This window comes from Gymnoscopelus braueri (genome assembly GCF_963280865.1).
Source record: "Gymnoscopelus braueri genome assembly, chromosome: 19".
Lineage (NCBI taxonomy): Eukaryota > Metazoa > Chordata > Actinopteri > Myctophiformes > Myctophidae > Gymnoscopelus > Gymnoscopelus braueri.
The window spans coordinates 10,249,122-10,275,704 of NC_137621.1; the positions used below are offsets into that span (position 1 = coordinate 10,249,122).

The window sequence follows — 26,583 nt, forward strand, 5'->3', positions numbered from 1 at the left end:
TCAAAATATTTAGTTCCATGGACCCCCAGAAGCAAAGGTTTGAGTTAAAAATGTTCGCTTTAAAAGAATATAAATATATTAATTTGCACACATTTTCTCGATTTTTCAAAAATAGCAGATCTACAAGCTCATAGCGCGGCCCTAGGTGCCGCGCTATGAGCTTGTATATCTGCTATTTTTTAATAGCCAAAGTGTAAAATAATGCTTTTTTAGCTCAAATCTAAAAGTGACGCAGATGCGTTCCAGGTTTTAATAGGTTAACACACAGGAGTTATTATGTAGGGGGGCCCCATGCAGCTAAAAGTACAGAAGGCACAAATGATTAGATGGAGAGAGACTGCGGCAGGCAGGCAGCATGGAGAAGAATTTGGCAAGTTCTTCTGGAACAACAAAAGACCATGAAGCAGGCTAAGTTGGTCATTAGGAGAGAATAGCAATAGTGAAAAGCCCCATTAATTACTTTGAACTTACTGCATTAAACCCACTTGGCTTAGTGGGTTTAATGCAGATATACAAAATAGCAGGTATACAAACTCACAGCGCGTCACTATGAGCTTGTAAATCTGCAATTTTAAAAAAAATCATGAAAACATTTTTAACTCAAATCTTTGCTTCTGGAGTTCCGGAGGTCTCCGTCAATTAAAAAAAAATTCATGTTTTTAGTGATTACGCTAGAGGGCGCTCTTCGCAAAGTTTTTGTTTGGTTGTGCTCGGGTGTTGCGCTCTGAAAATAGCCGATCTACAAGCTCACAACGTGTCGCAGCGTCGATTTTTTTTTACGGTTTGCCATTAGCCGTTAGTGTTAACCGGTTGCCAATTTCTTAACGGTTAATGGGGTAACGGTTACCGGTTGGCCATCCCTATTCTCTCCCCGTCTGAGCTGAGGAAAGGGAAGTTGGAGGCGCAGAAGAAGAAGCCAGTAGGGGGAAGAAAGCAAGTCACAGTGTGCCACTGTGACGGGAGGACGGTTCTTGGGGTTGCCTGCAAAGCGTAATGCCCAATCTCCTCTAGGTTCTCTAAAAGATGTGAGCAGTGGCAGCGATAACTCTTCTTCACTTTGGGGTGAAGACGAGTCATTTGTCCTCCCCCGACCCCTGAAAGCAGCTTAACACACCAGAGTTATAATGTAGGGGGGGGGCGCAGCAAAAAGTACTGAAGGTGAAAAATGATTAATGGCGATGTACAGATTCGGGAGAGACTGCGGCAAGCAGGCAGCGAGAGAGGAATTTGGCAAGTCATCTGTAAGAACAAAAGACGGCGAAGCAGGCTAAGTCGGTCATTAGGAGAGAGTTAATGTAAAGCAATAGTGAAAGCCCATTAATTACTGTGGACTGACTGCATTAAACCCACTTGGCTTAGTGACCTTTTGAGTTCTGGAAACTCATTCATCACATCGCTACTGTCTGGTGGAAACCTTGTACGTCCAAAAAAAAACGTTTCTTTTCAGTAAAATGGAGGGTAAAAAATAACCTACAGTATGTTCAAATGGGTTCAATGTAGTTATTATTCTGTCACAAGCTCTCGTTAATAGTTAGATATTTATAAACCCCACACACCTCCCTATTTCCGGCATGCCATTATAGGCGAAGATAAAAATAAAAAAAAAGAGAAAATAGCAGATGTAGAAACTCACAATGTGTCGCGATACCAACGCGTTGTGAACTTGTAGATCGGCTATTTTTTGCTACTTTTGATGCACACTATCTTACGACAAATTATGAAATAGGGCTGAAAAAATATTAACAGGATGATAGATGGGAGATACAAGGTTTCTGTGCGACAGCGTTGATATCTAGGTTATATAAATATACTGTACAAGGCTTTGTCAGTGGAGTCTTTCATTACATTTTCAATGCACTTGACTGCAGGGGTAAAACATTAACCTCCTGAGCATTAGGGTCAAGCCATTTGACGTAGTTGAACAAATCAACGTTGCCATGCGTCTTGTATGGTTATATTTCAGCTAATCCTGAACTGCTTCGCCTTTTAGACAGTGGTGGTGCACGGGCCAAGAGCATTTGGTTCTCAAAGTGGGGCACGGCGACCCCCAGGGGTCCTTGAATGAGGGTGTTCCAGGGGGTCCACAGCAAAAGTAGTTAACACATTGACCGCCAGAGGTTAATCTCATAATGTACTCACCAGTGCCAACGTTTTATTGTTGTTTTTTGTTTTTTTCACGTCGCCATAGATCTTGTTAAAATCCTTAAGATTGAGCCGTACACGGTCTGTTTACATCGGCGACATCTCCCTGCGTGTACCAGTCCAAACTACGTGTCAAACGGAGCCGCCATGTTTGAGTTCTGACCGTTTATGTTAACATGGGAAATGCGAGGATGAAAAACTACATGTTTACAGGGGCTTTTACAGGGCTTTTTGTGTACGACTTAGAATGGAGGCAGACGGGAAACAAAAAACGGGATCGCACTTCCGGTCGACATCGGGTGGTGTTACACTGAAAATGGTCCCCCTAGAAAATTGAAAAAAAAAAAAAATTCGAAAAAAAGGAAAAAGCACCACAGCCCGTAGGCTACGGGATCGGCGCTTAACCGTTGGATTTAACGGCCCGTAGAACTACGGGCCCGGCGGTCAATGTGTTAATGTAGCGTCACAATAATTTTAACCACTTTATCCATTTATTTGTTGGCTATTCAAAAATAGCAGATCAGCAAGCTTCAGCAGAGCTTGTACATCTGGTATTTTTGATATTTTTGTGTCAATTGTGGCTAATGTGTGTAAATTTGGGGGTCTTTGACATGAAAAGGTTTGAGAACCCAATGGCTTAGAGAGCTGGAGTGAAGCCTGAGAGTGAAGTCTACATTGGTATGGCCGATATACACTATCTGTCACTATTTGACCTTCTTTGACAACGTCAGAATCTGCAATTATGCAGCCGATGTGTCCAGATTGTTAATCACTTCCAACGTGCCGCCCCTATTTTTCTCATGTCATTAGCGATTATTCTATTGATAACTTTTTTTGATTAATCGAATAATCAATGTTCCTTTGATAATACATTCTATTTGTTATACTCAACAAACCAATGCGAAAAAAATGACCATTTAAGTCCTATTTTGTAGTTCATCGTACAACAGTGTCGCCCAAAATGACACGTTGCGAGCTTTTAGATCTGCAATTTTTGCTTTTTATTAACTTAGTTTTATTAAGTTGCATCCCTTGCAATTTTCTAACACTGATCCAAGACCCAATGAACAGTTTGGAGATCATTAGTTCTTTCACATTTTCTTTACCCGGCCTTTCCCCCTCCCCGTCCCTCTGACACGTGTCCCACCGCGACCTCGCCGTCTGCCCTCAAACACGGATCGCGCAGTCACCATAGCAACCTCACCGCCACCGCCATCGCTATCCTCATCAGAGGAGTAACCGTTGCTGGCGCTTTGTCCCGTTATCTTCAGAAGGCTCCTAGGTTGAGGTCCGGAGAGGGGCTTCACGTCATCACTGCCACCGCTCACATCGTTCAGGGACCAAAGAGGAGACTGGGCATTGAGCGTTGCAGGCAACCCCAGGAACCCTCCACATGTCACAGTGGCCCCTGGGCCTCGCTCCTTTTCCCCTACTGTCCTCTTTTTCTGCTCTTCCAACTTCCCTTTCCTCAGTTTAGACGGGGAGAGCACCTCTTCCACGTCGCCTTTTCCATCATCTCCCTCCGTCCCTCCACGTCCCTCTCTCGCCTTCTGCTTCAAGCAGGTGACTGCACGGTGAAGACGCTGGCTGCAGACGCCCGGTCTCTCCGGGCGCTCCACACTGAAGAACGAGTCGATACGCAACTGAGTATGGTGATCATTGAGCCGTTTGAGTACAGGCCGAAGAGTCTCCTCCGTCTTCCTACAGCTCCAACCGAAACGACTTTGACAGAACTCTTTGATGAGGTCGAGGTGAGGGCGTCCCCAGCTGAAGGAGCTGTCTGACCGTTCCACAGCGGGATGGAGGTAAGCCTGCGCTACGGCGGGGTTGGGAAAGCCGGGCTGCAGTTTCAAGTCCCGCAGTTTCTTCTTAACCTTTGAGTCCCGCGGGTCAGATATCAAACGGCGCTTGTTCTTCTGGGCTTCCGACCACCACTCACTGAAGTGTGCGAGGGGTTCCGTGCCCGGCCCGGGGAACTCGTTAAGGATCTCCATACCGGTGACACGGCCCACTCCTGCGATTCCTTCCGTATAGTCGCTACCCAGCAGGTAGGCCAGGTTGATCAGCTTGGTCCTGTCCAGGCCCAGCTGGTTATGAAGGTCCAGGTACTGGTAATACTCGACATGTTTGTTCCGACGGAAGAAGTTCTTGTATACGTGTCGCCCTCCAAAAAGCCAGACGTCAGAGTCGTCCGTGATGGTTCCGTGGGTGTGGTCGGAGCGGTCGAGCACCGCGCACTGAGCTTCAGCCTCCATGGGAGCCACCACGTAGGGAACACCAAACAGGCGCAGCAGCTCCTGGCTCTCCAGGAACATCTGTCCAGTGACCGTGGCGGCCATCCTCTCCTGTCGCTGTTTCTGTTCCATCAGGATGATCTGCTGAACCTCCAGCTCGTCAGCATCAATGTGTTCCCATTCACTGATGGCAGGAGGTGTGACCGTGGAGCTGTTCTCTTCTTCCTCCTCCTCCTCCTCCTCCAAACCATCTACTGCTGGACTACTGAGAGGCTCCTCCTGTTCTGTTCCATCCTTGTATTCATCCTCATGGACATATGCTGGAGGTCCATGAACCTGCATTAAGGAATCGTCTGTACCCTCCTCTGTTGATTCCTCCCCGTCTGACACCCTGATAAAGATGTCTTCTGAGTCGCTCTCCTCGTTGTCTTCAATCTTCACTACCTTTCCGTCTTCACTCCTGTTGTGTGATCGTAAAAGATGGGGTTCTTTGTTCTGTCTTGCATTCATAGGCTCCTGCAGCAGTCGGGTTTTTTGTCTGTTCATAGGCTCCTGCAGCAGTCGGGGCTTTGTCTGTTCTTCCAGCTCCATGGATGTTTCTCTCTCACTCTGAGTCTCCTCTCTGTTCGGGTGTCCATTAGTACGTTCCAGTACTGCAACACTAAGTGCTCTATTCCGCTGTCCTGTTGCCTCCTCCAACTCGTCTTCAGAACTACTGACCGGGACCCACCCATCTCTTCTATGAACAGTTTGGTTTGATTTGTTCTCATCGTGTCGAGAGTTAATACACGGAAGGTCATCTTCTTCAGCTTCTTTCTCTACCTCTGAACTGCTTATGATCCGTCGTGGTGCAGGATATCGACTTGTTGGTGGGGGCTCGTTAGGTTTGCTAACGATCAGAGCGTCTTTTTCACTCATGCAGCTGTCATCCACGGACAAAGCTCTTTGGATGGCCAATCGGGAGCGAGGGGATACACTGCCACTCCCCTTCTCACGGACACCCACTTCCTCATCCGAGTTGTCGTCCATGGCAGTCTGGATGGCCTTGAGAGTACAGGGTGAAGGGGGGTCAGCGCTGTTCCTCTGAGGAGAGAGGGGAGGTTCCAATAAGGATGGCTCAGGGACTGAAGAGGGGCCCTCTTCTTCTTCATCCTCCTCAGCGACAGGACGCCACAGAGGCTCAGGTCGATCTCTCTTGGCCCGCGACAGGGGTCCCCCAGACCAGGGCGGGGCCGCAGGCCGGCTCTCTCGAGCCCTCTCACTCTTCCTAGAACCTTTAATTAGAATATAGTGGGAAGAGTCCTCGGAGACAAGCCTACGTGACTCCACACTGTGCTCCTCCCCGTGATCTCCATCCTTTCCACAGATGTCGGGAGCCCAACCTGCACTCCGCTGGCCCATCTCTCGTTCTATCTTCTCCAGACGCTGGTTCAGTTGGTTCCTCTGCATCAGACCAGCCAGCTGGTACTGGGAGAAGTCTCCCGATTGCTCTGGAGGCTTGTGGTACTCAGTTCGGCGTCTTTTGCTAAACTCTTGCATGTCTTTGAGGATCTCGTGTTTCATTTCAGGAGGCAGGCTGGCAAACCCCTCTGAGTTGATGTCCACGTTGTGGGGATGTTGGTACAGTTCTTCCTGGTACATGAAGAAGTTCTCGGTCATCTCTTCGTCCTCTTCAGAGCCGCTTTCGTCTTTGTCCTCCGCAGGTGGCAGGGCTGGTAGAACGTAAATGTCATCCAACTCATCTCTCCTGACAACGGACATGTTGGGTGGTAGAGAGTCTTTACGGATGTCTTTACGTGCAGATGCGATGGCTTGTCTCTTTAAGAAGGTCTGGAGGAGTTTCTCAGTGGTTAGTTTGGACTCACGACTCAACTCTTCCCTCCTCTGTCTCCTCAGGGCCAGAGTCTGGTCCTTCAGTAGCGGTGCATCTCCATCAAACACAAACACGGGCCTTATGCCAAAGAAGAGGAGTTTACAGATACGGTGGAACAGCGTGAGGAGGTGGGCGTTGTGAACGCCGATTCCGTCCCGCTCCCCCCTGACCCCCTTCACCGCCTGGTGCAGCCAAATACTGACGTCAACAGCCAGGATCTTTCCTTCCAGAGTCTCTGGGTTGATGGGCGTCCCAGTACTCTCCAGGAGCCTCCACAGTCCGTGCACTCCCATGGTTATTGCATAACAGTAAATACCCCAGTAAAAATTGAGACCAACTGAAAATTAACGCTTATTGGTTCGTTCCACAGTGGTGGTGTGACAGCGAGTCCACTAAAAAAACAAACAGTAGGCCCACTATACAAACAAGCAGCAAACCCACTAAAATAAATAGTGAGCCGACAAAAAAATAAACAATGAGCCCAAACTAGAAGAGTACAAACAAACTAGAAGAGTGGGCTCAGTAGAGCACATATCTCCGCTAGGCCAGGTGGAAACTCCATATGACGTCAGTCATCTATTACATATCTATGACATATGACTCCATGTTTGGGAGTCAGAATGGTTTCAGCCCAAGCTGACCTCCATGGACTTCCTTTATAAAAAAATAATTTAAAAAAATACTGTATATAAAAGTGGGTGCAGTCAGTGTTGCCAGACTGTGAGAGAAACAAGCAACCAGTTCTAGGAAAACCAGCCCAAAAGAAGTGACTATGGGCCACATGAGCACTTTAACATATACATCAGCTATTTGAAAATAGCAGATCTACAAGCTCACAGCGTGTCGCGATGCGACGCGTTGTGAGCTTGTAGATCGGCTTCTTGCGGTGAAATTATAATAAGCAGATCTGGCAACCCTGGGTGCAGTGTGCACAAGAAATGTTGCACTGATCGGTCTAGTGGTTTGTGAGATTTGTTAAGGACAGACAGACAAACAGGGGTGAAAACATAATCTCTTCCCAAGCCTTCGGACTGCCCCGGTGGAGATGATAATAACTCACAGTGTCAATATGTCACAGCGATGTGTCGTCAAAGTGTCAATATTCAGACGTCAAGATGACAGCCCAGATCCACATATAGAAGGGACGCCATTATTAGACAACGCCTTGTTTTATCCCATCTGATCTTATAATCATTCCACTCTTTAATAAAATATGGAAACGGCCTCGTTAAGACTGCAGGGATGTGTGGTCTCTCTCTCTCTCTCTCTCTCTCTCTCTCTCTCCCTAGAGCCAGATTCCATTCCCCAAAGCTCGGTCACTCGCTCACTCTCCTCGCTTCCTCCACTCGCGCCTAAGCCCCGCCCCTGCGAGGCGCCGAGGATTATTTGTGAGGACGAGTGGTCGAGTGGTTGCCGTCAAAGGATCGGACTGCACTGGGTCCGTCATTTCAAAGCGACGGAAAATTCCGCGATCACTTATGACGTCTCAAACAGCTGGACCAGAGCCGTGGATGAAAATATGCATAGAATAATATGCAGGTATAGAATAATACAGAATAGAATAGACAATTCATCAATGTGGATGGCCACATTGTTATCTTTATAGTTAACATTTTGTGCAAAGCCATTTATTCCTGAAATAGTGAACAAAGCGCCAGGATGAGCAAACTTACATTTATGAATTAAATCCTGACCCGTCCCTCTTTTTGCTCGTACAGTCCCCAGACCCCCCACCCCCCGCAGCAGTCCCGCACGGCACTGCTGCTTATAACAGCCACCGTATATTACAGAGTATATCTGACTCTGAATTACATCATTCATGCAGGTTGGCCATACGTCCTCTTTTACCCGGACATATCCTCTTTTGGGGGGCTGTCTGGGGGTTTGGAGAGTTTGGGTGATATCCTCCCACTTCTGGGACGAAGAAAAAAGAAAAAAACTCAGACGATTTTGTGATTTTGCTTGATATTGTTTGATAGCGAAATAAATCATGACTGATAGACATGAAAGAAGACCCTTCACAGCAAATTGAGAATTTTAAAATTTAAGAATCGGTTCAGAATTGAATGAGTATGGCTATAGTTAAATAGCGTAAAGTGTCCTCTTTTTGGGGAATTCAGAATATAGTCACCCTATATTCAGTCTATATATAAATACAATACATTATTTTAAACATAATCTTTGTCACAGTAATTTATAGTAGTCCATGCACTGCATTGAGGCATGCACGGAGAGAAATGAACTATCAGCTTTTGAGACAGTATAAGTGTGCACAATATATTACAATGTATATAATTGTATTATACTTTATATCATACAACGCAATAAAGCCAGTGGCTTGTTGCATCTTTTCAGTTAATTTACACTGTGTGTGTGTGTGTGTGTGTGTGTGTGTGTGTGTGTGTGTGTGTGTGTGAGATGGGCAACGAGTGATCGGCGGGGGCGAGGGGGGAGGGTGCAGCCGGTGTTTTCGGGGCATGGTTTCGGGTTTCAAGCAGTGTGTGTGTGGCCACATGTGGAGGAGGACCATGTATACGTCACGGGAGAAGGGAAAAAACAAAAAAAACGTCTACACGTGATGCGGAAGTCTGCCGCGGAGGAGCTGTGGAGAGTGGTCGAGCCTACACTTGATGTACACTCGCTAAATGCGGAAGTAGAGAGCCGCCTCGGCTCCTCCACTCGACTCCACTCGCCTCCTCCAAGAAGCAACTGAGTAATTGGAATTTAGCACATCCGGTTTGGAGTCGGAGTGACCGAGTGGGAGTGAGCGAGTGGCCGAGATTTTCGGGTTTGGAATCTGGCTTAAGTCTCTTGCCTGTCACTAATTGGCCAGTTGAGTTATGTCTCTTCCAAAGACTCAAAGAGAACGCTTCAAAGTGCGGTTGACTTTGAGCCAGCTGTGTGGATTCCCCAGGCAATCCACACACAGATATTGTAACATGCACAAATAGTGAAAATAGCAAATCTACAAGTTGATCAACAAGCTTGCGTCACAATTTTGAGCTTGACAATGTGCCATTTTCTTTATATTTGCACGACACCGTTGTACAACGAAGTATGGTTAATCAGATTAATAATCGAATCGATTATAAAAAATTCTATTAAACGCATCTGTGTAACCACTTAAACCATTATTTTGTACTTTGGCTATTCAAAAATAGCAGATATACAAGCTCATAGCCGGTGCCGCCCTATGAGCTTGTAGATTTTATTTATTTTTTTTTATCGTGAAAAATCGTGAAAATCTTTGAAAATATATTTTTTAAAGCGAACATTTTAACTCAAATCTTTGCTTCTGGGGGTCCCTGGAACAAAATATTTTGAGATGGGGTCCGCGGGTTCCTTGACATGAAAACGTTTGAGAACCACTGATTATATATATATATATATATATATATATATATATATATATATATATATATATATGATTCAAAAAACTGTTTTAAGACGACATTTGTAGAATCAGCCAAATTGCAAAAAAAATCATGATTTTTTCAAAAAAAATCTAGCTCATAGCGCGTGCTGTGCTATATCTACAATTTTTTTAATAGCCCAAAGAAATCTACAATGACACAGTATGCGTTCCTGGATTGAATGGGTTAAATCATAAAATGTATATATATTTTTTTTAAATGTGCTTCTCCATAATTTGATGAATCGAAAAAGTAAATCGACAGGATAAATCGCTAAGAAAATAGTCGATAGTCGGAGGTGTGATGAGAATGAGTCGGCGTTCCTTTGAGATCCCCCTAAATCGTGTGTTTGTACAAAGCTTCAAGCAGATGCAGTTACCCCTGGCCCATGGAGAGCTGTGTGTCACAGTCACACGCAGTGGTGGAAAAAGTACTCACATTTTTGACTCAAGTATAAAAGTATCAATACTGCAATGTAGAAATACTCTGTTACAAGTAACAGTCCGGAATTCAACATTTACTTGAGTAAAAGTACAAAAGTATTGGCATCAAAATGGACTTAACACATTGATTGCCTAGATCGAGTTAACTCGTTTTTACTAGTTTTTAGAATCCATCACTTGATTGCCAAGAACGAGTTAACTTTTTTTTTAAAATTTTTTTTTAAAATTTGACCCAAAGACCAAGGAGATATGATTTTTTGAATATCTAGACTCCTATCCACTTCCTTGTTAACTTAAAACTTTCTAAAAAAATTTATAGCTTGTAGATCGACTATTTTCAAATGGCCGAAATGTATCTAGGGCTGAAGTGGTTACTGTATGTTTTGTAATAATAATCAAAATCTACAAAGTAACTAGTGAAGTTCTCAAATAATTGTAGTGGAGTAAAAGTACAATGTTTGCCTCTGAGATGTAGTGGAGTAGAAGTCAAAGCACTGAAAATTGGAAATACTCCAGTAAAGTAAAAAAAAAAAATACCTCAAAATTGTACCTAAGTACAGTACTTGAGTAAATTGACTTTAGTTACTTTACACCACTGGCTGTGTGTCACAGTCACACGAGCTGTGTGTCAAAACACAGAGGGCGCTGGGGTTGACTGGAGCCCTGGGGATATTCTGAGAGAGAGAGAGAGAGAGAGGGGGAGGGAGGAGGGGAGCTGTGCGAGGGAGGAGGGGGCGCTGTGCGAAGCAGCCCGCTGAACTTGAGTCATCCTGGTTTGACAGAACCTGACAGACGCCTCCACAGGAAAACTGACTGCAACCGATAAGTCTGGGATGGGTCATGAGTCATGACCACCAGGGCTCGATTTGTAAAAAGAACATAATGGGAAAAAAAAGAGGAAGGGGGCATTTTCTGTCTTTGTATGACAAACCAAAAATGGACGATCTACAAGCTCAAAACACGTCGCGATCTGATGTGTTGTGAGCTTGTAGACGGGCTATTTTCACATTTTTTTTATTTGAGGAAAAAATTGATTTTTTAAAAACCTTTTACAATTTGCCCCAGAACAAGGACGGCCAGGGTAGTCAATATTTAAAAAAAAAAAATACATTCAATTGTTAAATTATCAAACAAAAATACAAAACATATCAGAATATTTTTTTTCCCAAGGAAATAAAAAGTATCTATTTCGGTCGCAGGGAAAAAACATCTCGTCGGAAAACCTCACACATCACAGTGTTACTTGTCAGGATTCAAATAAAAAAATTGCAGATCTACAAGCTCAAAAAACACATCGCTTCTCGCCACGTTTCGAGCTTGTGGATCTGCTATTTTTTATGCTTTTTGTGTGTGACGATGCAGTATGATCAAGTAGGGCGTTCATTTACGAAAAAAAACAGGATTTCTGCCCGACAACAACGATATCCCCCCCTGGCCATATACAGGCATGCAAACAGCCCCGAGGTGAAAAAGGTGACAAACATGTTGTTTTCTTTCGGGTCAGGTGTCACACAATTGCCCTATTTGGGTTCAAAAAGGTGACTGTAGCTGAAAAGTGACACTTTTGCATGTCTGCATATAAATAAATATATGAGCGGGAAGGGGAGGAGGATCAAAAGCAGGGGCATGGGGTGGATAGGGGCAAGGGGGGGGGGGTTATGCCCCTACCCCCCCCCCCTCAGCAAATCCAGCCTTGGTCGGTCATGACCTCTAAGGAAACGTCATCATATCCAAAAACGTGTGTGTGTGTGTGTGTTTGTGTGTGTGTGTACTGTGTTCCATGTGGTTTTGTTCATCTGCCTGCAGAGATGACACCACATTTATACAAGTCACTGCATTGTTCAGTCCAACAACCCCCCCCCCCCCCCCCCCCGACAGATCTGCCAGCCAACTGTATAAAAACCACCATGAGGGCATCATCATCATGTCACCTGACATGTTCAGCTCAGCTTTACTTATAAACACATTAAGGCCGGGAACGCATCTGTGTGTCTTTTTAAGATTTATTTGGGCTATTAAAAAAATAGTAAATATACAAGCTCATAGTGCGGCACCGAGTGCCGCACTATAAGCTTGTAGATCTGCTATTTTTTCAGATGCAAATCTTTGAATATGTTTTTTTTTTTTTTTTTAAAGCTAACTCAAATCTTAGTTTTTTCAATCTTTCAGGGACCACCCAGAAACAAAGATTTGTGTTAAAAAGTTAAAAAGTTAAAAAGTACATATATATACAAAGATTTGCAAAAAAATAGTAGATCTACAAGCTTGTATAATCTGCTATTTTTGAATAGCCAAAGTATAAAATAATGGTTAAAGTGGTTACATAGATGCGTTCCCGCCAGTCTTAATGGGTTAACACAGTGGTTGAAGATGTTTTAATAATATTGTTCCTGCTGCTTTACATACAGCCAACCAGGTGAGAAAAAAAAAATCACAGATTGAGGCTTTAACCTTTGCCTTTATGAAATATCCGAGACCATTAGGGGTTTTTATGTTAGATGCTTCTGAACATATTGATAGTTTGACCACTACAAAATGCTCTAATCTTACAATAATAAACGGAGATAGCCCTAATCTACAAGCTCTCAGTGCATCCAGCTTGTAGACTGAGAACTGTAAACTATGGGATTTTACAGCGTAGATAGGGGGGTCCAAATAGATAAAAGATGGTGTCAAACGGGGGTCATGGTCTAAACGCATATAAAACTGGGGGGTCCTTGAAACAGAAAGGTTTCAAAATCACTGACTTCACCACTTCATCGTTACACCATCAATCTCCCCCAGTCCCATGCATGACTAGGCCTGTCACAGTTATTACATCATAATCGTCTAATCGCAATTATTTGAGATAATTGCAATTATTTTTGCATAATCGTCATACTCGTTTCCATGTTGAAAAACTTTCACACATTTTCAAATATAAAAAATAGCGAAGTGACACGACGTAAGCTTGCAGATCTGCTATTTTTACATGTATAAAAAGTTAAGTTAAGTTATTTGTCATATCTGCCCTGTGCAATTTTTGATTACCAAGCCTGAAAGGCCAACAGAAATTAAATTTGTGTTCATATGTTCCAATGTTCAATACCAAACACACAATTAAATCGTTAATCGCAATTATTTGAGGGACAATTAATTGTCAACTTTGTAATCGTGACAGTCCTATGCATGACGACGTTCGGTGCACAGCCACAGACAGACAGACAGACAGACAGACTTACAGACAGACAGTTTTACAGACAGACAGTTATCAGCTCACTGAGATGTGCTGAGGGTGGATTGTCTGAAGCAGCAGCAGCAGCAGCAGCCGGCGGGGCCGCCAACATAATGATTTACATAAATGACACACTTTACTTTAGCACACTTTACCATGAACTAAATCTAAGGCTATAATCAGTTTAACAGCAGCACTCTATACTGACTGACCCAGTGTGTGCAGGAGGGAGGGAGGGTGCGCTTATGATTCAACTAATACAGTACATACGGGGGGGCTCTGAAAAACACACGCATAACAATATTCTTGGAATATTGTTTTTGGAAGGAGCTGATGAAATCACCTGCAATCAGCATAGTAAAAAAAACGTACACAAATTTGGAAAGGAAAAGAAAAAAAATCTAATTTCCACTTTCAACCCTGGCCTCCCTATTTTGGGCATGTCAGATTTTCAGTGAGGTTTCCTATTTTTTTGGGCCATAGCGGCTATTTAGGGGTCCTCCTTGGCATGCAAACGTTTGGGAACCCCTAAGTTAACATGATGACACAGTCCTAGAATAAACAGCCGTTAACTCTTTCACTACCAAGGACGAGTAAACTCGTCAGTTGCCACTTGGTCCACACAGTGCCTATAGGCTGCACTAGCCTTCCTGCTTTCGTGTACACAGGGGCGGGTTTAAAATCAGCGCGGAGAGAATGCGCCTGATCCCATTGGTTTCAACGATCTGTCCGTCAGCCCCCGCCCCGTCAACACAAACATTACGAGCGACGCCCACTGCACTCTGGTTGGTTGGGGAAAATGAAACACTTCCTATACCGGGTACACCGACGCACGCGCTGGTCCAGGCTTTTATTTTTTAGCAAAACTAAACAATAAAAGCCTGGAGATCGAGGCTACGCAGTGCCAAACATCAGTTTGACCAGTGAGGTGTTTTCTGTGGGGTTTTTTCCAGGGCGCTGTTCCGCAAAACCTATGAGCCACCATTACAGGCTCAGACACAGAGAGACCTAGGAGATCACGTGATCACAAGATCTACTACTCCATCCACTTCCTGGTTAGCGTATGTGGGGGAAACGGTTGTATCTTGAGTTGAATGAGTTCATTTTTTCCCCCTGAATTTTTGGCGAGACATGCTATTTTCAACGGCATATAACACGCGAATGGGGGGGGGGGGGTCGGAAGCACAGTGAAACCCTACGTTCGGGGGATTGATCACACTGGAGATAAATATTCTGTGACTAGTTGAAAAGGTAAGTAAAACGAAAAATCGCTGGCACTGGGGGATTCATTTACATATCTGGCAGTCAATAGGCCTGTGACTAATGTAACTTAGCTCTCAATCCCACCAGATCCTGGAAGAAAGCGTTAGTGCACCTCTCTTCTCTCTCTCTCTGAATCAAAACAATTGACTGCTGAAGACTAAAGCCCTTTTCACTTTAGACACCCTAGTATTACAGGTACAAACAAAAGTCTTTTTGCACACCAGGTTCAGCTCAGGGACCGGTGCGTTGGTAGAGCAAACGTTTAGATCAAATAGAGGAACCTGCACTGCACACCGTCAGGATAATGCTGGCTTCTATGGAATCCAAATGATTGAAATCAGTCGTGGCGACTGAGAACTTCAATCCATGTGAGTGAGTGAGTGAGTGAGTGGGTGTGTTTGTATACTTAACAAGACCCTCCCTGCCAATATCAACACACCACACACACACACACCTCCCTACAAAATGAAGCATTACTTTTAACACACAGCCATGAAAACACCTTAAGTACATTTTTTGCCTACTTCCCTTTTTGCTAACTTTTCAAGTGGATCACTCACTGAACCACACAGCCACCCCTCCTTGTTGTACACACGGTGGTCGTGTGGTGTGCATGTGATACTTCTCTGTTGAATCTGTGTCTGGGAAAAGAATCGGAGTGGTTTGTTACAGAGACTAATTTCACTGACGTCTAAAAAAAAAAACATGCTTTTTTTTGTAAGTGATTAATGAGCAGTCTAGAATCAAGGGAACGGCTCAGGAACAAAAGGATATCTATAGGGACAAACATCATCGGAATGATACAATATTCATATAACCAAATCTTATTTTAACCCATTCAGACCGGGAACGTATCCGTGTCATTTTGAGATTTCTTTGGCTATTCAAAAATACCAGAAATAGTATTAGATCTGCAGTGTTTTGAAAATGTGTGCAAATCTTTGAATACATTTGTTTTGGGGGGGATTTAGAAGACATTTGTAGAATCCCCAGAAGCAAAGATTTGAGTTAAAATGTTGTCTTTAAAAAAATATATATATTCAAATATTTGCATATGCCACGCTATGAGCTTGTATATTTGCTATTTTTGAATAGCCAAATCCCGGATTCAATGGGTTAAAAAGCATTTTGCGACCATGCTTCATGGTTATCCTACACAAAATGCATGGTGAAAGCATGCAAAAGAAATCCATTGTTGATTCAGCAAAACAACAATGACATCAACGTCTTGTGTGAAATCAAAACGGGGGGAAACCATGGTTAACTTTGCCGAATGAAAAGTATACTTCCGGCAAACATTCTGGTTGGTGGTGGCCATAAAACATGCTGGTGTATTTGCATTTGGGAAGCTGTGGTTTCTTTCCATACATTTCCAACACATTACAATGCCGAAGACGGCAGTCCTTGCCTCTCAAGTCGGAGAAATAAGATATCACTCGATCACTTCAGGAGGTTGAACTAAGGACATCTGTGACTGCTGTGGGTCAAAACAAAGTCTGCATGTTTAGCAATAAAATCATTATGATAATGGTTTAAAAGACCCTTGGTTGTTCCTGAGACATTAAATGGCACACAGGACGAGAACACTGTGGCTAACCAACACGTGTCATTAAACATGTCTGCGACAAGCACTGCGTGGAATCCTTGCCTTGTTTTCTTGTTCTCTTGAAATGACAAATTGTTAATAGAGTCAAGATGTTGCTCAAAAAACGTGCCTCTTTTGCCCAAGTCACACAAATATTTAACAGTCCACATCCACATGCACACAAACATAGAGGACATGCGGGAAATGTTAAGATGCCTACATATTTATTTCGGGAACAATGTGCCCCAACAAACAAAATGGGATCTTCATTACGACCAGAGGACGAACAACGACAAGGCAGAGATTCTAACAACAACCATACTTCTCTGAGCAACGTCAGTTAACCACATGAACACTAGCATCCCTATTGCGGGACGAACATTTGTCGAAAATAGCTGATCAACAAGTTCACAACGCGTCTTGTTGATCAGCTATTTTCAGTGAAGAGATTTGGTGTAGAGCAGGGGTCTTCAACACGGGATCCGGAACCCCTAGGGGGTCCTCAGAGTTACTACAGGGGGTCCGCCAAATCTTTGTGTGATAGGATTTTTTTTTTCATTCACCACTTGAACCCTAGCATCTCTTTTCTGAGGAGAACTTTAGCCAAAAATAGCTGATCTACAAGCTCACAGTCACAACGCCTCGCGCTGCGAGGCGTTGTGACTGTGAGCTTGTAGATCAGATATTTTTGTAGATCTTTTTTTGTTGGGGGGGAGAGAGAGAATGCAGGCATTGTGCTTGGACTGCAGCACGGCAGGCCAATGGTTGATTCTCCCTGCATGCCTTGACAAGATTCTGCATAGACTTTAAGTTATGCCATTCCTGTTTTGTTTTGTGCACATTTCTTAAAAACGCAACAGCTGAACAAAGCGGGCCCTTCAGGCCCTCATCCATCAACACCGACGCGCACACTCGCACACACACACACACACACACACACACACACGCACAAAACCCATCTAGTCCCTATTCATCGAAAGTGTCAAAGCAGAGAGAGGCTCGATGACGAGTGCATCGAGCATGATTTAGGCTTTACAGAATTTAAGCCTTTAGTTATCTCTCCGAGACGTTTCCTCGCACAAAAGCATTCATGCAAAGCTCAAGTTTGACGTTTACGATCCAGACGGGATGGAAACATTGAACTGAGCTCGCACAATAAATAGTGTGGGAGCGTATCGTCTCTCTCTTGTCAGGTGGAAACCTCCTATGTCCTGAAAACTGTTGCTTCATTTTTTTTTGACAATACAAAAAACAATGTATCGAGTGCTCGGATCCAATAAAACATCTTTTGTTTGTTTTTATAACTTGATACATTGTTTTTTGTATTGTCCCTGTCAAATAAACATACAAAAATATATATATTATTTTTTTATATTCGAATATTAATTTTTATATTCAAATATACATACTTTCCCCATATTCGAGGAATATTCGATATTCGAATATTAATTCACCAGCCCTACTGGACACTAACGGTAGATGTGCATGCACTACCTTCTCTCAATAAAAAGCCTTCAGGCGTCCCTGTGCTGTCCAACACACAAACGTGCGTGGATTGTGGAGGAAGTCTTGTTTTCCTCCCAGCAACACGCCGCCCGGCGTCTCCATACACCACTTCAAACATTTGCCTGAGTGAACTTTTATGAGGCATGGGGGGGGGGGGGGGGGGGAGAGCAGAGCGGAGCAGACACACCATGTGAAAACAGCATGCACGGCTGTCTGGGGGAGCCTGCAACCAGCAATAATAAACACATCAAAAAGACTGCCTCTTCGCCGAACAGGGTTCATTATCCATGCATGATAGGCAAAGCATCCCTCGGGACGGGAAAGGGAGCGAATTGGAAAGTGGATTAGTATATATATATATATATTATATTTATATATATGTCCTCTCTCTACCTGGAGCATCTCTATCTATACACACTGTTCTTACCGGTCTTGAGAATACGAGGCAGCAGAGAGTTCTGTCCTTATGTGACAGACCCAGGTGTAATCCATGGGTACTCAAACTTCGGAGGCCACGGCCGCCCCAAAATAATCATATTTGAACTGCCAAAAATAGGCGTTGTGAGCTTGTAGATCTGCTATTTTTGGCTAAAGTTCTCCTCAGAAAAGGGATGCTAGGGTTGAAGTGGTTAAGGTAAAAAAAAATAAACATATCACACAAAGATTTGGCGGACCCCCTGTAGTAACTCTGAGGACCCCCTAGGGGTCCCGGACCCGCTGTTGAAGACCCCTGCAGTAAACAGAACCACTTAATCCCAGTTCAAAAATTGCTGATCTAAACGAGTCGCGATGTGACTCACTGTGAGCGTGTAGATCTGCTATTTCTGATTTTGAGAATCCATGCGTCATGTGCCATAAACGGTCCGGACCGTTTTTGGCCCATTTTTTTTTTTATACGTGGGGCCCACGGGGGGCGCTCTAACGAAACTTTGGGATCATCCAAGGAGTCTCTGAGAAGGAGAGGCCGGATGTGGATCCATGTCAAAAATCCTTCCGGTCGGCCGCTCCAATGTTAACTCCTTGACTAAAAGCTTAAAGGTTCTATGACATTCATTTTCACTTCTTATATTTTTTACGTTTTTTGGGGGGTTTTATGACCTCAATTACACAAAAAAAAATTGAACTTTGAACATTCAGTGGATTTTCTGTGGTCTGGGGTTTTCTGAATAATTAGGCTGAAAAGTTATCTGAGCTTGGCCCTTCGACAGTGAGGTCACTGTCGATTAATCCCGCCCACTCTCCTCCTCGCTCCTCCCCTCCCCTATCCTTTCCTTTGGGGGGGGGGGCGGAGCAGAGGCGATGATTGACAGGCAAAATCCCTCACCAGCGACACCCGCAGGCAAAGATTTCTTTTTTCATTGCAGTTGAAAAGGCTTTAGAAATGTGAGAGAAAAAGACCTGCCATTGATCACTGGAGTGGAATTTTGTGTTAAAACTTTCTATACACGTTTGAAGGACCATGACCAAGACTTTTAATGTGTGGTAAAACTGAACGTCATGAAACCTTTAATATCTCCATTTCTTTTTAACGTGGTGGAAGTGAGCCGTTTTCGATAGTCGGGACCCTCCGCCGTCTCGCACGCATGCTTTGTTTACATGCACTTCCGCGTCGGGGCTTCTACAGCACGAAACGTAAGTGGATGGAAGATATGCAGGCACTGAACGTACCCTATTTTAATAAACCTCTGGCACACAATGTGTTAAGCAATTTATCTAATTGTACGTTGGCTATTCAAAAATAGCAGATCTACAAGCTCACAGCGCGTCACTTTGATTTGCGCTGCAAGCTTGTATATCTGCTATATATATAATTTTTTTTATATGGAAAATGTTGAAAGTTTTGAGAACCACTGCTCTACAAAATACAGCAGAGAAGAGAGACACACACACACACACACACACATGCAATGGAGGAGCAGCTTTCCATTGTGCTGACAGCTGGAAAGTAGGGGCGGAGGGGGGGTGGGGGGGAGTTGGAAAAAAAAGAACCAACACATCTAATCGAAAGGCATTACAGTTAATCCAATAAGATCGGGAACGCATCTGTGTCATTTTAAGATTAATTTGGATATTCAGAAATAGCAGATCTACAAGCTCATAGCGCTATGAGCTTGTAGAGGTGTAATTTTTGGAAAAATCCTGGAAAATGTGTGCAAATCTATGAATATATATATTTTTTTTTTAAGCGAACATTTGTAGCTCAAATCTTTACTTCCATGGGGTAAAAACTGGAACAAAACATTTTGAGATGGGGCTTCACGGCCAAATACATATCTAAAAACGTTTTCTAAACAGTATGTTGCTATAGCCCATCAGTGGTGCTCCAACTTTTCCACAAAATGATATGATATCTCAAAATATGTTGTTCCAGAGACCCCAGATTTGCAAGCCTTACAAAAAGAAAAGCCACGATTTTTCCCCCAAAAATTGCTGGTCTACAAGCTCATATATCTGATATTTTTGAACAGCCACATAAATGTTAAAATGACACAGATGCGTTTCTCCGGTCTTAATGGCTTAATGACAACAGAAGGCCTTGTGGGGGGGGGGTGTAGGTCCGCTGACTATCGCCCTGTCTGATAAATGTCTCCTTTCAGCTGACGGTAAAGCGGGTGGGGGGGCAGTGGTGTAAAGTAACTAAGTACATTTACTCAAGTACTGTACTTAAGTACAATTTTGAGGCGTTTTTTACTTTACTGGAGTATTCCCAATTTTTAGTACTTTTACTTCTACTCCACTGCATCTCAGAGGCAAATATTGTACTTTTACTCCACTACAATTAGTTGAAAACTTTAGTTACTAATTACTTTGCAGATATAAATGACTATTATAAAACACGCATTAACCACTTTAGCCCTATTTTATACATAGGCTATTTGAAAATAGCAGATCTACAAGCTCACAACGCGTCGCATCGCAACGCGTTGAGCTTGTAGATCTGCTATTTTCAAACATTTTAGTACTTTTACTTTTGATACTTGAAGTACATTTTGATACCGATACTTTTGTACTTTTACTGAAGTAAATTTTGAATTCCGGACTTTTACTTGTAACGGAGTAGTTCTACATTGCAGCATTGATACTTTTACTTAAGTAAAACATTTGAGTACTTTTTCCACCACTGGTGGGGGGGGGGGGGGGGGGATAGAGACGCACACGGAGGGCGGACAGGACAGTTAGAACTCGAGCTTGCCCTGGAGGCGTTGTTGTTGCACAGAGCGGAGCGGAGGCCGGGGTGATGCAAAGACTTTAAGTGTGTCTTTGTGGTTCCCTCGGTGTCACTGAAAAAGTGTCCCCTGTAGTCATAACAGACGAGAGGACAGCGACACACACTGAGCCCACGGCTCCGCTGGCTGCAGGAAATGAAGGCCCTGGATGGGAGGAGGTATCATCAGGAAACATCTGGCATCCTCTCCAGGTGGTGGCTGTTGGCTGGCTGGCTGGGGGGGGGGGGATCCAGTTTCAGACAAGACACCGGGTGGTGGCTTTTCCACTTTCATCTGTACTCACCAGTGGTGGAAAGTAACCAAGCACATTTACTTAAGTACAAGTTTGAGGTAGTTTTACTTGACTTGATAATCTTCATTTTTCGATACTTAATACTTCGACTGCACTACGTCTCAGAGGAAAATGTATTTTTTTACTCTACAACAATCATTTGAAAAATGTAGTTACTAGTTACTTTGCAGATTTTTGTTATGAAAAAAAAAACGCTACTCTATACTTTAGCTATCGGAAAAGATCTATAAGCTCAACACGTGTCAAATCGTAGACAATCATAGATTTTTTTTTTACTATCTCAGTGGCGGCACGCCACAGCTTGATTTTTTCGCCTAGAAGCGCACAGCGCGTTGTGAGGCTTCTAGGCGCGCGACACCGTCGTGTGACTTAGTATGAATTGGGCCGTGTTCTCGTGCTCTCCTGGGTCTATGGGTCTCCTGTGAAACGGCTCCCCCTAGGGTAACAGCTTTCTATGGGTCACAAAGGTTTCAGTAACCCAGTAGGCTCCACCGCGCACCGTCGGGCGGCTCGCTGGAATGTGTTTTGTTTTGTTTTTACAGCTACTGTTTGTATAGCTTTTCTAAGATGATTTCAACGCAGATGTTGGTGTTCACAAAGTTGGATCAAGACTATCTAACAATAGGCTAACAAAGATGCATGCAATTGCATGGACGCATCGACGGTGAGTAACTTAAGTTGAAGCTTTGCATTTGCAGAACGGCGTATCAATTCATATCGACTCTCATATTCACTCGGTGTCACGCTATGAGCTTGTATATCTGCTATTTTTGAATAGCCAAAGTATAAAATAGTGGTTTAAGTGGTTACACAGATGCGTTCCCGGTTTTAACGGGTTAAATTAAAATCTATCCACGCTGGTTGTAGCTGTGCCATGGTTCCAACTTCATCCTAGGGGAAACACTGTATCTTCAAACAATGTGTGTACGAGTACTTTCACTTTTACAGGCTTTTAAAGCCCTGCATGGACAGGCTCCCAAGTACGTTACTGATATGCTGGAGCCCTACAAGCCGGAGCGCAACCTCAGATCCTCAGATCCTCAGACAAGGCTCCATTGGTCGTTCCTACGGCAAACCTCACTACTCGGGGTGAGCGGTCCGGGCCCCTGGGCTCTGGAACGCCCTCCCTGAGAAGCTGAGGCTAGCACTTGCTGTGCTTGCTTTTAAATCTCTTCTGAAAACACACTTGTAAGTGTTTTTCTTAAGTCAATCTGCTTTTAACTGGCACTTTTACTTCTACTGCTGTATATTGTTGTCTTTATGTTGTTGTTTTTCTAGGTTTTTTTCCATTTATTGCTAGGTTGTTTTTATTATTGCTTGTTATTATTATTATTGCATGTCTGTAAAGCACTTTGTAACATTGTTTAGAAAAGCGCTATACAAATAAATTCATTATCATTATTATCATTTTGTTGCCGATACTTGCCGATACTTCTACATTGTGATATTACTCCTACTTTTACTTAAGTAACAAATATGAGTACTTCTTCCACCACTGGACTGCTACTCACTCACTACTCACGTTCACTTTTGTACAGTGTTCCCTAGTAAATGGGGGGGGGGGGGGGTTTAGAAACATTAACCTGTCACCTGGCCTCAACTCTCCATGTAAACCCGGTCTTGTCGGTCGTAGGTTATGTCAGCATCTCTTGCGGGTCACAATGCATTGAAAGACAGAGTGGTCCAGAGGTCAGCGTTGATAGACGCTGTACTGTGTGTAGGATTGCTCAGGGGACAGATAACAGCTGGCATACAGTAGAAGCACGGCCCATCTGGCAGAGTCCTGAGTTCAGAGGACAGTGTTGCCAGAGTCTTGCGAGAGAAACAAGCAACAAGCCCAAAAATAAGCGACTAGGGCAGGCCAGTCAACTTTATTGCGTAATGTTGTTTTTTACTAGTGGTTCTCAAACATTTTCATGCCAAGGACCGCCCCAAATTAGACCCCTGACCCCCTTCTGAAAATATTTTGTGCCAGTGACTCCCATACGAAATTAGTGTTTAAATGTTTCAAAAACATTCCAGATTTGTAACATGGCAGATATAACATTTCAAGGTCTTTTTTTTAATACTAGATCTACAAGCTCTCAACCTGTCGCATCGCAGCGCGTTGTACGCTTGCACATCGGCTATTTTCAAATAGCTATTTTGAAATTGAAGCGCGTTGTGCACTTGCAAATCGGCTATTTTCAAATAGCCGATGTATATATACAGTATAGGGGTTAAAGTGATTAAACTGAAACAAACCCCAAATAAGCAACCAACTACACTTTAGAAACAAGCCCAAAAAAACACACCACCACAACCCGCAACAACAACCAATATTTACAAGCAACTTCACAGAAAAACAAGCCCAAAGTCGCTTATAATAAGCGGACATGGCAACCGCACCACATAATAGCCTCCCAGTTTCACATATTGGACAGCGGCCACTGATGGCTCAGCATATTTCTGCACGTCAGGGCTCTCTGTGGCGCTGAGAGCCTTTACCCCGCTTGATAAAGGCAGCGATTGAGCAACACAAAAACCCTGATGGAGCAGGAATCTTATCTCGCTAAGAGCCCTGGAGCTTCTCTGGAGCAACAGGGGGGAGATAGTGATTATAGTCAGTGCTAATGGAGGGAGACTGAACGTGTGATCTCTAATGATTATACAGGAGGTACTTAGGCTACATACAGCAGAACTCTTATGCATTAATCCTCGGACCCCCCATTTGAAATGTGATTTTGAAGTATTTGCCAACTCTGAGACTTTGGCAAATACGGGGTCCATTTTGCACAGACCTCTAACTCCTCAAGGAGGACCCCCTGGGGGTCCCTACAAGGGCGTTCATGATCATGATAACTCATTGAGTGCCATTGACGTGTTTTTTTTTTTTTTTATACTTTATTTTTTTCATATGGGCACCACAGTGACTGACGTGTTTACGTTAAAAAAAAAAAAAAAAAACTCAAATATTATTATTCTTTTCTTTTTTTCTTTTTTTTAATGTTCAGAACCCAAGATATCATTATCTGAAGATTTGCTGCTCCATTCACTCCTTGTTTAACTTATTACTGAAAAAGGCTGTATCTCGGCTCCTAAGCACTTTTGTTTTACTAAGACTTTTTGGCCCAGACATGCTATTTTCAACATCAGACAATTAATGCCAACAAGGTCGCGATGACCTCGTTGACATTTGTGAAACCACACAGTGCAACCCTCAGTGATTAGCACCCATCAGGGGATCGATTATACTGGAGATAGCACCGTACCAGTGCTGCTCACCCATCTCGTACTACATACAATTCAATTTCAAATGCAAAATAATAATGAAAATGGACCTGGTGACAGTTTCCAACTGGCTGCCTAGTACCACCATCAGACTGTTGGAACAAGCGCTGAGCTCCGCTTGCCGCCAGGCTGTCCTGACAACACAGACCGCAACACAGGATTAATGCTTCTGTGAAAATAAGACTGTGGGAGTGCTTTGCTGCTGCTGCACTGGAACTGACACTTTCTGTTTACACTGACATAATGTGATATATGTGCTGCTGAATGATGTCTCCACCTGCATGTGAGACTAACATGCAGAAGGGATTCTTACACCAGTTCAGGTGAATGAAACCTAACCACGAACCATCAACCAGTGTTGATTTCGTCGACTAAGACTATGACGAAAAATGTTCGTCGACTACCTTTTTTTCACTGACAAAAACTAAATAAAAACGAATCTACGATGACTAAAACTAAGACTAAATATATTGACAATTTTGTCAACAAATAAAAACTAGACTAAAATGTTAGTGAAGGACTAGTGGAGAAGAGATCCAGTAGAACTAAAAGACAAGTCATTTTATGTTTGGTTACGCTCGGGTGTTGTGCTCTGAAAATAGCAGATCTACAAGCTCACAACGCGTCGCGCTGCGACGCGTTGTGGGCTTGTAGATCGGCTATTTTCAGCATGCAACCAAGTGTAAAATCAGCCATTACGACGTCATCAAGGCACCGCCAAAATACATTTTAGTCGACTAAATCAACTGTAGATTTTAGTCGACTAAAATCTTATGATATTTAGTCGACTAAAACTAGACAAAAACAGAACTTAAAAGTGTGTCACCTGCCAATTAGAATGGCTGTCGTGACACATTTTGACGACTTTCTCTGAGCACAAAAGCTCCTGCGTTAATAATACCCCCAGTTCTAGTGAATTCTGGGCACGCCCTGGGGAGACGGCAAGCAATATGCCTTTTCTCTGACATGAGGCGAGCTGACGGTCAAGTGACATAACTTTTTGAGATTTATTTGTGACATTTTTATGCTTCATTTCAGACGGTGTCAGCGCAGAGCGACGGGAAATCAAAGCCAGAGAGAGAGAGAGAGAGCGGAGGGGACATGATGTGAGACGAGACGGTCCAGGTCGGATTCAAACCCGGGTCCTCCTCGCGCTAACAGCAAGCATAATGGTTGGTGCACTACCTGGCTGAGCCACCAGGCAAGCACCCCATCAGTGGACATAACCCACAGTTTCTCCACACTGCTCCATGGAAAACAAACAGTGAAAACAAACCAAAATAAAGCGAGAGAGGGCAATGCGTTTCTGCAGGTAAACGCCACCACACTACTCCAGTGGCTGATGACCGCTGGTATAGAGGTCAAAATACTATGCCTTTCAGATCATTAATGCTAAATATTAATTAAAAAGACAGATAGACAGAACTCGTCGTTTCTCCACACTGCATAACGGAAAACAAACCAAAATACAGCGAGAGAGGGCAAGGTGTTTCTGCAGGTAAACGCCATCACACTACTCCAGTGGCTGATGACCGCTGGTGTAGAGGTACAAATTATGGGTAAAAAATACTAAGCTTTTAAGATCATTAATGCTAAATATGAATTAAAACAGTAAATACAAATTTACAACACTGACTGTGTTGTGGCGATATAGAGGATTGTTTTGAAATACGCTAGTGGTCCAGAGCTTCATAAAGGTTGAGAAACGCTGACATACGAGTGCAGCTTCTCCACCAGCAACACCTCGGAAAGCCCAGATTCAGCCTCCGGATGGACAGACAGACAGACAGACAGACAGACAGACAGACAGACAGACAGACAGAAGCTGCTTCAGGCAGTGTGAAAGCAGGACCTCATGTCAACAACAACAACAACAACAACAACAACATAGTCTCACGAGCCAGACTGTTGCCTCCCATAATGTTCAAATGCTTCCGTCATGCAGTCTGGAGCAATGGAAGCTCTGAAAATGATCAGAGGATAAAGCGGACGTGACGCCGGCCTCCTCCTCGCTTCCGCTTCGTCTTCCTGATACAAATCAAAGCTATAGCTTGCTGCTTAGCAGAAATGGAAATTTAAAAAAAAGATAAGATATTTTAACCCATTCAATCCGGGAACGCA

General features: G+C 43.6%; 2 protein-coding genes across 6 annotated transcripts in view; both read right to left on the reverse strand.

The window, feature by feature from the left end:
* Window positions 1-26,583, reverse strand: part of LOC308074915 (palmitoyltransferase ZDHHC14-like) — a 109,396-nt gene that overhangs the window by 78,077 nt on the left and 4,736 nt on the right. The window lies entirely within an intron of this gene.
* LOC308074089 (DNA excision repair protein ERCC-5 homolog) lies at window positions 3,234-6,542 on the reverse strand (the record flags this gene model as incomplete). Its single annotated transcript, XM_080413423.1, has 1 exon — window positions 3,234-6,542. One exon carries the CDS (start codon window positions 6,540-6,542, stop codon window positions 3,234-3,236), a length of 3,309 nt encoding a protein of 1,102 aa, XP_080269549.1.